The 12,746-nt window shown below is 40.6% G+C and overlaps 1 protein-coding gene across 1 annotated transcript in view; it reads left to right on the top strand.

Annotated features, from left to right (window-relative positions):
* Positions 1–350: 350 nt before the first annotated feature.
* YAF2 (YY1 associated factor 2) overlaps positions 351–12,746 on the top strand; it is a 29,116-nt gene continuing 16,720 nt past the window's right edge. The window contains exons 1-2 of the mRNA XM_075712141.1: positions 351–408; positions 567–692. Coding sequence (XP_075568256.1) covers positions 383–408; positions 567–692 — 152 coding nt within the window. The 5' untranslated portion in view covers positions 351–382. The remainder of the gene's footprint in view (positions 409–566; positions 693–12,746) is intronic.

Raw genomic sequence — 12,746 nt, 5'->3', positions numbered from 1 at the left:
CGCCGCGGCTCCCTCCGCCCCGCCCCGCCCCTCCCGCCGCCCCCAGCAGCCCCCGCGGCGCCCCGGCCCCGCCGCCGCCGCCCGGCTCGCAGCGCCCGAGCCGCCGGCGGTTGCGAACCTGCCGCCGTGCGCGGCCCGCCGGGCGCCGCGGCCTGCGGGCGGCCGCTGGTTGGCGGCGGGGGGACACGTGAGGGAGGAGGAGGAGGAGGAGAGGGGGGAGCAGCGGCGGCGGCAGGAGTTTCCCCGACAGCTGGAGGTTGCGGCGGCGGCTCCTCCTCCCCCGGTCCCCCGTTAGAGCCGAGAGACCCCCCGCGCTCCTCCTTATTGACAAACACACAAAGGGCCGCGCCGGGGCCGGGCCGGGGAGGCGTCTGGAGCCGGCATGGGAGACAAGAAGAGCCCGACCAGGTAGGGGCAGCGGCGGCGCCTTCTCCTTTCCCCGGGCCCTCTGCGCGGAGCCGGCGGCGATGGCGGCCGGCGGGGCGACCCCGGGAGGGGGGGGGCGGCGTGGTGAGGGCGTCGCGGTGCCCGGTGTTGTTGCCCCTGTCGCCCGTGTGTCCCCGCAGGCCGAAGCGGCAGCCGAAACCTTCCTCGGACGAGGGCTACTGGGACTGCAGCGTCTGCACCTTCCGCAACAGCGCCGAGGCCTTCAAGTGCATGATGTGCGACGTGAGGAAGGGCACCTCCACACGGTGGGTCGCCGGTGGCGGCTGAAGCGGGGCGGGGGGGGGGAAGCGGAGGCGGGAGGGGGGGAGTCATTGGGCGACCCCCCGCCGCTCCGGGGTGCGAGGGAAGGCGGCTGTGACTGGAATTGGGTCACGTTTACCGGGGAGCCCCGGGCCGGGGGGTCTCCCCCCGGCCCGGGGCTCCCCGGTAAACGTGACCCAAGCCGAGGAGCGGTGCGGCGGCGTGTGTGGAAACAGAAATAAAAAAAAAACACCAGGAAGGACATAATTGCATGCACAGCCTAACCCCAGAGAGGCCGTGCCCCTCGCACGAAGAAGAGCCATCCGCTGGGGCGTGCCTGCTAAGCCACTCACCCTTTAATGTCTTTTTTTTTTTTTTTTTCCCTCCTCTTAAACTCATTTTTTTCTACGAGTTTAACTTTACTTCATAAATACCCCCTTTTATTATTATTATTATTATTATTATTTTAATCCGCTTTCCATCACAGAGCATCACCATGCAGGTTTCCAGGGCTGTAAGGGGTGGATAATAACCCTTTGCTGTTTAGGGAGGAATTCTTGATTAGCTGAATTGCGCCATATGGAAGTGCCACCCTGCGTATCCGTGACTTCCCAGGAGGACCTTGTCTCTGTGAACCAGTCAAAAGCTTGGGGTGGATTGCCCGGTTCCTGTGTCTGCCGGTGTTTTTCAGTATCGTGGCCTAAATGTGTGTGCTTGGGGAATGGAAGTTTTTTACAAAACCAACAGGAGTGCGCTTGCAGCCATTGCATGCTAACCCAAGAGAATATTCCTAAAGAATCCTTTGTTACGGTTGTCATACCTATGGGTTAATCCGGTCAGCAGGAGAAGTTTAAGTGGCAATAAAAGTTGCAATCCTACCGAAAGCAGCAATTACATTGTAGATACCGTTCAAAGCAGTGCTGAATATGACTTGCAACAAATGTAAATGCAAGGTTGGGTCCAATTATTGACAAAAAAGATTCACTTTTATTTCTAGAGTTGATTTCCTAGATTTCTGAAAACTGGAATGCATGTTGAAAGGACTTCTCATAACTTCAGTTTTGAATACTAGTTGATTTTTTTTTTTAAATTTTTTTTAACCGAGGAAATCAGTGAGGTAAATGCGCTGAGAGGAATTGCATTTGTTACGTATAGTGTGGTTTCCAGTTATAACAATGGCATCGTGTTTACATCACAGATAGATGCGTACAGGTCCGTAATATTCAGCAAAATAATACTGCTGAAATAATGAATGCAAAATCTTTAAAACAGCATGAATAAAGCCTCTTTAACCTCCAGTCAGTTTGATAGGCAAAGTCAGTTTAAAATTCTGTTTTGTTGCATTGGAAATTCAGTTGGATAAAAGCACTAAAACTTTAAAAAAAAAAAAAAAAGACACTGGAAAAAATAAACAGTCCTGAGGAACCAATATGATCATTGCCTTCTTTTTCCCTTGCTTGAATATTGCATTTTAAAAAATATTTTAGCAACAAAATGTATTTTTTTGTTGTTTTTGTTTGTTTGTTTCTGCTTTCTCCCCCACAGTGATCTGGTATTCAGAGCTTTAGTTGACACATAAATTTTTGTTTCTCTACTTAAACTCTGAAAGAGTGTGTAGCTGAGTAGGTTTATGGGTTTCTTTTTCCTATAAGGTTTAAATGGGTTGCATTTTCACGTGTTGGCAAGGTCCAGGATTTACACATGGCATGAGATAAATACAGGTTGAGGTTTTAGGCCAGACAGTTTTAGGCCCCAGTTCTAAAATTAGATTTGAGCTAGTAAGTAGACCTTTGTGTCTATGGAGACAATCATTAGGGTGCCAAAGAGACACAAAAGGCCATTTGGGTGGAATTTTTTTTTTTTTTTTTAAGGAGCTGGAGTCCAAGAGACCAAATTGGGGCCTTGTTAAAACATTTGCTGGTATTGCCTATACAACAAAATGTTTTTCATCAGTGTTGGTCAGAATGACAATACTATGGTGTTTTGATGACACTGTGAATGCATTTTTTTTTTTTCTTCCCCCTTAGTCTTCCATTTTGAAGCTTAATGTTAGATTAAGTTGATGCCTCAGCATGGTTCGTAGTGCGCAATGGTTCTTACTTCAAAATTTCTACTGCATTTTTTTTACTGATGAGAGCTTTGTCTATAAGACACTGTAAAGCACTGATTTTTTCATTCAGAGAAATCTGTTTCTTTGTGGTGGATGGCTTGATGTCTGCTTCAGCATGTTAAAATTCAGTAAGTGTGACCAGATTTGCAGATGGAAAAACAGGCAATCATAGTCAAGTTTAGTGGTTTTGAAGGCCACTGGAAATTAGGTGCAAAGTTGATTAAAACAGTTGTATTTTTTTATATTAATCACGTACAATTAACTTACAGACCTATTTTCAGGTGTGGGGTAGGGTTTGTGGGTGTTTTCACTGTTGAATAATTTCTTCTCTCTGAAAGAATTATCTTTTATGCCAGAGGCTAGACATGGATTATGATCTTTAACAACTGGTGGAATTGTTAAGATTAGTGGAAATAATTCTTATGACTTCTCAATTATATTTTAATGTACTTCTAGACTGAATTTCCAAAGCAGATTGGATCATGGAGTTAAATTAACTTTGCCCATGGCAGTATCACCCTGAATGGTTAAATTGGGCTGTGCTTGGATGGGAGATGTCCAAGAGAAATCCTGGATGCTGCAGGAGATGGGGTAACTGATTCCCAAAGTGGCACTCTTTTCTTTGGGTTAGTACTAAAGGAGTGCCTCAGCGTGGTGCCAGTTGGATGTGCCATGAGTCAGATGTGAAGCTAAGATCTTATCTGTCAGTTGGAAATCCCTGTACCTTTTACTGTAGAATCGTTGCCAGACTTTAATTTGGTAACGTCACCGAGGATCTAAAGTCTCCCTGTAGACATGGCTTTCTTATTTACTTGCTAACCTAAATTGTTCTGTATTGTTGCTTGGGTACTGAGAAATTACTATGTTCCTCTTGATAGGAGACTGTACTGAATATAGTAATTTTCTATATGTGACCTTTAAAACATTTTGAAATCTTGCTAGATGAAAGATGTTGTATAAATGTAAGGAACCTAGGGCTGTAATAATCATTCCTTACTTGGACAAATCTCCTGCTGAAGTTCATTAGAAGCATGAGTAAGGAATGCTGAATAGAACCCTAACGTACTGTGTTATAGAGGGAACTGGTAACGAACTCTATATTTAGGTTGCCTAATAGTTTCCATTATAAAGAATTTGTATGATTTCTTTGAGAAGCTCTATTGTTTGCAAAAGCCATTGAAGTTTGGCAAGAGGAAGAGTCCTTAGGCTAAATAAGTGGTTTGATTTCCTTGCCCCGTGAAATTATTTACGTTTTGCTGAGACGTAAACACTTGAAAATCATCATTCCCCCTCTGTCACTCATGTTGTACAGAAAAGTAAAGCAATGGCTAGAACACCAAAAAAGCCCAGACTGGCATCACTGTAAAAGCAACAGTGGCAATGATATTATGCTGAAAACCTGGAAGGGAATTATTTGGCTGCTGGGGAGGTTATAGTGGGGTTGCTGAACATGGTCTGGCTCTCACAGTTACTGCTTTGCCAAAAGAAATTTGCCTCCGTAGACATGCTACCATTTCCTTTCTTTCCTTTTGCTTTTTATGGCACTATCTGAATCAGGAGTGCACTGATACTAGTTGACCTTCAAGAGTTGGGCTGGATCCTTGGACAGACCTTACTGCAGCAAGTATTTGCTCCCAGTTTGTCTGTCCTTCAATAGGTGTTTGGTTTGGTGGTTTGTGGCTTTTTTTTTTTTTTTTTCTTGCTAGCTGACATGGTTAGTCATTGTAATTTAGACACGTTGTAAAGCTGAAGATTCAGAATTCCGCTGTTGCTGGGAAGGCGTACACGGGAGCACTAACATTCCCTCTAAAGGGATGTACCTTTGCTACTCTCTCCTGTCTTCCAGGAGCCTGCGTTACTGTTCCATCACCTCTCTGCTCCATCTTCCTCAGATTGTTTTAACGCTCTTGTTATTCAGTTAGTGACAGCACCCAGGTTTAAAATTACCTGTCACTTTGCTTTTCTTAATGTGGTTTTTATGTACGAGTATTGTGGTCTGGCCTGTAGTTGCAGGATCCCATTCTTTTTTCCATGCTATGACAAACCGCTTTTCTGTTCAGTGTGAAGGATGAGCATCCAGGGGAGTGCAGTGAGAGCTACAGGAGGAACTGCAATTCCGGCTTTTTAAACTTCGAAATGCTTGGTGTGATGCTCTGCTGTGTAAATAAAAGAAAAAAGGGGGGCAGGGGTACGTGATCAATTTGCCCTTTCCAGAGTCAATAGCATTCTGTGATTTTTTTTAAATTGGGAAAAAGGGCAGAATTCCAAAGGATATTTTCACTAATAGTATTCACTTAGCTAATAATAGGAGAAGGATTGTTGCATAAAGATTTAACTACTTTATGCTTGTTATGGTTGTATTTAATTTTATTTTTTAGAACTACTTCTATTGCTTGCTTTGAATTCAGTAAAAGCTTAATCTTACCTATGAATCTATGAGCCTTAGTGCACACTATTCAGGCCCAAAGTATTTTTCTTTTGGTAGTGGGAAAGAAGGAGGGAGAATAAGGAGATAAAACAAGTACAAGTGATTTCTGTAAAGTTGCTTTGTTTTGTTTTTTAGGTATTCCTTTCTGATACACATGTTGGGCAAGCTGCTATATGCAGTATCATTTACATAAAATAGCCCCTGAAATTCATAGCCAGAATGAGAAAGTCATCTCAAGTCAGGATGAATTTCTGTGGATTTGGGATGTGTTCCTCTTAACATCCTGTACTGCTGAAGTAGAGACATATATAACTAGCTGAACGAGGGCATGGCTTCTGTGTCCTATGCTCTATTGATCTCCGTTACTGAACTGTTCCTTTTCTCCCAGCCTAGGGTATGAAAAGGCAACTTCGTATCATATCAGACAGAAGAGTCTGAGGTATAAGGAACTGCGATGCCATCTTTGTATGTTTGCTTGATATTTGGTCTGTGCTCTGTGATAGTGCCTGAGAGTGTGGCCATTCAATATGTGCATGTATTTTATAAGCATGTCTGACAACCTCCTGAATATGAGATACAGGTCTCTACTTGAAGCTGTCATGAGTTTGTTTTATGCTTTGAGAAGCATAAATAAAATGCTTAATTTTTTTAACTTGGATATCAAGGTCATTTTTCTTCAGAAAATATGTGCAACTTGTTTAGTCATGTACCATCTGGATGTTTATAAGCACAAATCAGTTACATTTAACCAAATCTGGTATTTGTATTTCCGTTGAAACGCAGTACTGCTCAGGACAGAGAGTTGGTACTTATCTTGTGTATCTGGTTTAACATGTCTGTTTTACAACAGCTTGTTAAGGACTCTCTCTTCTGCCTTCCAGTATGCAGCCTCTGTGTGCGCACATGCGCGTGCATGTGTCAGGGGGAAGGTTGTGAAGGAGAAAGAGGAAGAACTGCCTGTCATGCTGATTTTACAAATACATGACTGAATCGAGCTTAACAGACTGAAGAGCTGTTCGTTACTTGTGGTAGTTTAGAGAAGGAAATATTTGCAGGAATGAAGTGAGTGTAAAACTCATATGTAATCCATGCTTTACCAAGCTCTGTGTTACAAGTTTTATGTTTTAGCTTAAATATTAAGTTATGAAGGGGAGCATGAATAAATAGTTGTCTTTTGCTCTGTAGATAGCCATCAGGTAATCTAGGCATTCTGGACTTCCAGTCTTATTTTTAAAAAGAGTTTTTAAAAGTAACCGTTGGAATTATTTGGGAATTATTTTCCCTGAAAAATACAATGAAATTTAAGAATTTTGCACACGTCAACTTGGATGAGGTTTTTTTTTTCCATATAAAACAATGAAGTAATTTTTATTGATTGGGGTGGCTGTTAGATGCTGTTGATAGGCATAGCTTGTATGGGCAATAGAGAATGCAATGGGCAGCCAATCAAAAGAAGATAAAGCTTACATTTTAGAAAGATTACGTAAGTAGTTGGGTTTGGGGTTTGGGTTTTTTTTTTAAGGTTAATTCTGTTGTTAAATCTTTGTAGTTTTGGACCTGACAGATATTTTAATGTATTACTCTTAATAGTTCATGAAAAAATGTGCTTTTTTTTTTTAAGCATGAGCTTGGTATTTTTGGTTGGTTTGGGTTTTTTTCTGTAACTTTCCTGATGTCTGTTATAGCTTGGGCTTTTTTTTTTTCTCTTTCCCATTTTCTTCCCCTTTTGTGATGTAATCTCCCCAGAACAAAACAAACTGTTTCATTTGATATTGGGCTAAGACCTGGTGAGGCCTGTTTGATCCAACTTTAATAGTTGATTTAAACCTAATTTAGTTGTTTCTTTTTGCATCATATTGAAATAGTAGTTATATCAGCAGTCATCTTTGGCCAGAAATTTAGGTAGCTGTCACTTTGACTTGGCCTTCTGTGTGTGTATATCTTGTGTAATGAAAGAAACAAACATGGAGGAGAAAGAAACCTATTGCTTTCTGTAAATTTTCTCTCTTCCCCTCCTGTGATAACTAATGATGTCAGAGCTGCTGAACAGGAAGAAAAACTTAGCCCTCTGTTTCCAAGATCTCGGATCTGATCATGGATTTAGGAGATATGCTCTCTAGAAGGCCAACTTTGTTAATGGGCACTGCGGGGTCAGAGGTAGGTTCGGCTAGTTAAGAATGGCTTGTTCAGCTGAATTGTACCAAAGCCAAGCAAAATAGATTAGCATTTGTTTTCCACAGTTACTAACGTAGTAAAAGCTTTGAATACATTTGAGTTCATTACAGGGATGGTTCTGTGAAGGCTAACATGTCTCATTTGGCTTGTCCATGTTGCCCTAGGAACTCAGGATGGAAAAAGTCTCCCAGTGAGTTAGACCCTCTCCCATCTTGAAAGAGGATCAGTAAACCTGGGCAACTTCTAACATAATCTTTGTTCTAACAAGTCTCCAGTGAAGGAGACTGTAACCCCTTTAGAAAGCTTGCTTATAGTGCTTTTTACCCTTGATGTTTTTCCAGATATCTGACCTAGCTGTCCAGTAAGATAAGTTAATTTATACTCCCCCTATGCCCAGTGAATTACCCACTGTATTTGTAGTTCTTCGGTTATTGAGTTATGGTTTCCATGTTCACCCGTTTTCTCTCTCTAAGTCTTTCTTACAGAAACATAATTTCAGCAGCCCTTTCTTACAGGTGACAGTTTTCTTCAGTTTATATCATGATTCTTTATTCTTGATTCTTCAGTTGACACACCTGTTTCTTACAGTAGTAGCCCAGAATAAGGACATACCTTCAGCTGAGTAATTTCTAGTGTAAGGTTTAGTGGGACTGTGCCTTTCCAGAATCCTGCTAAATTATGATGTCTGATGTTGGTACTTCCCTGAATAAGGACTTTCCTTTTGTGCAATAGTATCATGATGTTGGCTTCTTCATACCTTGCGATCTATTTGATCCAGTACCATCTGGTGTCCTTTTGTGTCTCGTTGTTACTTAAGTAGGGCTTTTTTTATGCAATCGTGAGGCCTGTGGTGCTTTATGCTGTCTTTCTTGGATTTCATCATTTTCATTTTTGAGTCATCGTAACTCAGGATGGTCTTGGCAGATAGTTCTCACCACCTTTCAGCTTGGTGCTGTTTGGTTGTTCTAGTCTTTATTCCTTTGTCCAAAGCATGATTAAGAATATTAAGTATTCTGTAGAACCTCACTATAAATGCTATCCTAAATCTACAGCTGGTGGTTGAGAACTATTAAAAACAAACAAACCAACCCTAATTTTGTACTTCATTCTGCCCAACTTCGCCCCAATCATAGTCTAGCTTGAGTGGGGCAATGTATTTTTGATTGTGTTGCAAGTCAAGACTTGGGATGTGTATTGCTTTTTTCCTAGCCACTAGGACAATTAGTCCATTAAAGAGAGAAACTAGACTGTGGCAAGCCTATTGGCTTTATCTTTTGATGCTCCCAATTGTTAAATAATGTCATTCTAGTATCTTTCTGAAATTTGAGTTAGGCTGAGTCATCTACTACTTCCTGCGTTTTTATTTAACCATCTTGTGATTTCTCTTTTACTTTTCTTCTTCTTCTCTTCTGCAGTACTTGATGACTTCTTCCATCTTCCTGTAGTTCTCTAAACAATATGTTTCTGAGGTTGAATTTCATTAGATGCTGTTGACTGCCATATATAATGTTCAGTAGCCTGGTCTGTTTCTTATTTTAACTTGTACTGCTATCCCCTTGTTTAATTTGGTTATATGGAATTAAACGTTTGTGTGGAGAGTGAAGCAAAGAAGCCTTTATGCCATCTGGTATTTGCTTTTTTCCCATGTTTGATAATGGATATCCTTCTTTCTTTCTGTTTCCATGATTAAGTACTTTCCTGTGGGGCATAAGTAGTGTGTGTTTCAATGTGTTTAGCCTTTTTTTGTGTGTGTGTGTGTGTGGAAATGTCATCTTTGTATTTAGTGCCACCAGTGGTATTCTTGCTCACTGTGTCTTTTCTAGGGAAAATGATTAGCTGTCCTGGTCTAAAAGCTACTGGGACTTGAATAAACACATACAATAAGATTAAGTGTGTTAAAAGAGAAGTCTAGCTGGTAAGAAGAAAGCTCTTGTATCGCCTGTAGAGTGATGAGAAGTTGCATTTTCTGGCCCATGACTTTTTATAACAATTTTTCCTTTACTGTTGTGACAGCCCACTATGCCTGTTCCTGTTTAAAACTTGATACAAGTGTCTGTACGTTTCATCTTGAAAGTCAGGTTAGGACGGTATGCTTTGCAGAAAATTTTCTCACAGTATCGAATGATGTCTTGTCTTGTTGGCTGATACAGTTAGCTACAAAATACTTTCAAAGTAGGCTAGTGGAACAAAATATTAAGTGTTCATCTCTTATGCTTTCATGCAGTAGCTTATCCTGGTTTAAGTAGGACAGAGAGATCCTGAGGATTGTCTGTTCTCTCTGAAGTGCATTCCACTGGTATGTGGTACGTTGATGTAGAGCAGGCTTGAACTTGGAGAGTTCAGCTGCAGAATGTTGTTGGTAGGCTTTCGGCTGGCAAACTTTCCATCAGAAGTCAGATTGAAGACTACAAGATATAACCTTGACATCTGCTACAAGTTCTTTCTTGTTTTCTTAGGAGTTGGGGTGGGGGGGGAGGTGAAAATTGAAAATTTTCCCATTCTAACTTACGGAAGTTTGGGACTTATCTTTAAACTTTTCTATAATGCCTGAATATACTTTATCTGAACTGCAGTTCAAATGACAGTGCTTGGTAGGAAAAAAAAGTGTGAATGAATGGGGGTTTTTAAATTCATTTTTAAAATAGAGTTCCTAACTCTAAAAGCTGAAAAAAGTTGGTTTGACATATTCAGTGAAAGGAAAGTTGTTTCTCACAGATATCATTGAATTCTGTGATGTTCTGTAATTGAATAAGAAGGGAAAAAGAAAAGATGAGGGCTGATGATTATGTGGCATCTCTTTCTTTTAATATAGATCTTTCCTGAAGAGCATTATGGAGACTTGATTTTTTTAGGGAAAGTGTGTAGTCTTTTTCCCTACTTAAGGTGGGCACCTTTGTGGAGCTGGTTCTGAATGAGGGAAGCTTCTAGAATGCTGCAACCTTCTGGGAAGATCACACCCACAGTGTGATAAAATAAGATATTTCAGAAGCAAGCTCCTTCCTGTTTGGTCACAAAACTAGCTGTGCAGAGTATTCACCCTGTTTTGTGCAACAATAACTGCTGCTGCATCAGTATGAACCTCATGTTTTGCGTGTGTTTTTTTGCATAGGTGCAAGAAGCATCACAGTTTCTACAGGAAGGGGACAGAGGAGCAGCCTGGAGGATCCAATCCTTTGTGGGATTGGAAATTGGGAGAGGTCACTTCCCCGTGAATCCCAAGGATCTAGGGGTCTAAAAGACTGTAACCAGTGCCTTCTCTGCAGACTCCCAAATACTGCCTCCTCAGGGGATGTTGTTAAGGAAATTGAGCTTCCTGACCCCTGCTCATGTGTAGCACATTGTCATCTAGGAAACACAAATTGGTTGATACCCATATGTTTCTCAAACAGGATATTTTCAATATAGCTGTCACGCTGAGCATTGGTGAACCACAGTTTGTGGCATATGGGGAACAATTCAAACAACAGTGTGTGAGAGGTTGAAGCCTTAATACTGGTTGTTGGAAAAGTTACATTTGATGGCTGCATTAAAAACTATCTGTGAAGATGAATTTGGGCTTTCTAAAGGTCCTGATATGGATATTTCTTCTTAGGGCAGACTGTTGTGCAGTGTACCAGTTGTCTTCAGGAGACTTGCTGGCCTCATCTGTTAAATGTCATCTGGAAAATAGGGCATTCCCTTTAAGGGAATGATTAAATAGGGACACCGCCTCAAGGGGTAGTTTTCTGCACATTTATACAGTGACTGATAAAACCATATGGGTCTTGTAAGTCTATTCTAATTGAATCAGCTTTTACTGAAAGACAGAATTGCTAGAAATGCACTGAATGGATGAATTCCAAGTAAATGATTCACGCTGTAAAACAGCTAGGAATATGAAAGCACTGGAAATCAGAGCTGGCTGAAAGTTAGAATTCAAATATACATAGGATGTGTAGAAATTGCATTGTTACTCTGCAATATGTATATGGATCTGTATTATGTTTTCCCATACAGACCACTAGCTCCATCATTTGCACTGTCATAATTATTCAGTTGTATTATTTGCGGAGGCAGTGTAATGTACTGTTAACACGCTAGGATATGACAGAAGTGATGGTAATGAGAAAAAATAATTTTGGATAACAACGTAAATTATCAGTGTTGAAGATGCATTTAATCATGAACTGCTTCAATGTAGAAGAAATAAAGACTAGTTTCTCACAAGATGGCTTTGTGTGGTGATTAGCATGAGCATATTCATGTGACACGGCAAACTAAACGTAGTTTAATCTGATAGTTTTTATTCTATGAATAGCGTAGTAGAGTACTGATGACTGAGGGAGAGTGAGCTGATCTGTGTCAGAATCCAAAGACTGCTTCTCCTGCTAGTGATTTAATGTAATTGCTAGCAACTATTGTACTTGCATTACAAGAAGTGGTAATAGGGAATATTTTTTGCTTTTCATAATGTGACTTCAACTGCTAAAAATCAGGAGTGGCATCATTATGTGAACTGCTAGCTTCTGAGTAGGCCACAGTTTGCAAAATCTAATTTGCCACAGTGTTTGCAATACTATGTAGTGTAGACAATGTTCCTGATGATTTCGTGTTTGCTTTAAATAATATCACTGATGTTCTTATGCAGAAAAGAATCTTTTTTTGTTTGTTTTTCTCTCTTTCTTTGGTATTAGGTAAGTTGTGGTCTGGTTGCACTTGATCACAAAAATCAGCAATGGTAATGGGACAAATGCTTGTGCTGGGTTCTTAGTGAAGTTGAAAAAGCAGTTTCCTTTGTTGTGGAATATTGTTTCCTCAGTATTTTGGCAGAACCCAGAAGTTCTTGTTGCACAAGGTGCTGCACGAAGGGAATGTGGAGTAGATGTGATAGTCCATTAAAAGAGAAACCATGATTAGAAAATGTAATTATGATTAGAAAAAGTGATTAGTGAAAATTAGTGAAAAAATGATTAGAAAAAGTAAATTTTGCTTATGTATCAAACCTAGAAAAAATAAAATGTTAAGTTAGTTGAAAAATTGCCTGATGGAAGAAAATAAAGTCTCAAAACATAGCTACTAACCTGCAAATATATGGAAGGATGTATTAAAAGCTGGTGTGCGTTTTGTGTGTAGAAATGCGTGACAGTTCTCTCTAATTATTTGAGAATGACTGCTTTGCATTTGACAAAAATAGTCCTCCACTGTTGAAGTTTGAAAAATATTTAATGCTTTAAATGTTTATTGTCAAACTGGCACTTGAAAAATTCATTGTCTTCTTGAGGCACAAAGAAAGATCAGTAAAAAAGATAGGGAAATGGATAGGGTAAAGATAGGGAATTTTTTTCTTTGCTTCTGTACAGCCAGGTT

Source organism: Pelecanus crispus, chromosome 1 (genome assembly GCF_030463565.1).
Source record: "Pelecanus crispus isolate bPelCri1 chromosome 1, bPelCri1.pri, whole genome shotgun sequence".
In the NCBI taxonomy this organism is placed as follows: Eukaryota; Metazoa; Chordata; class Aves; order Pelecaniformes; family Pelecanidae; genus Pelecanus; species Pelecanus crispus.
Note: the sequence above shows the minus strand (reverse complement) of the source record. Positions and strands in the feature narration are given on the sequence as shown.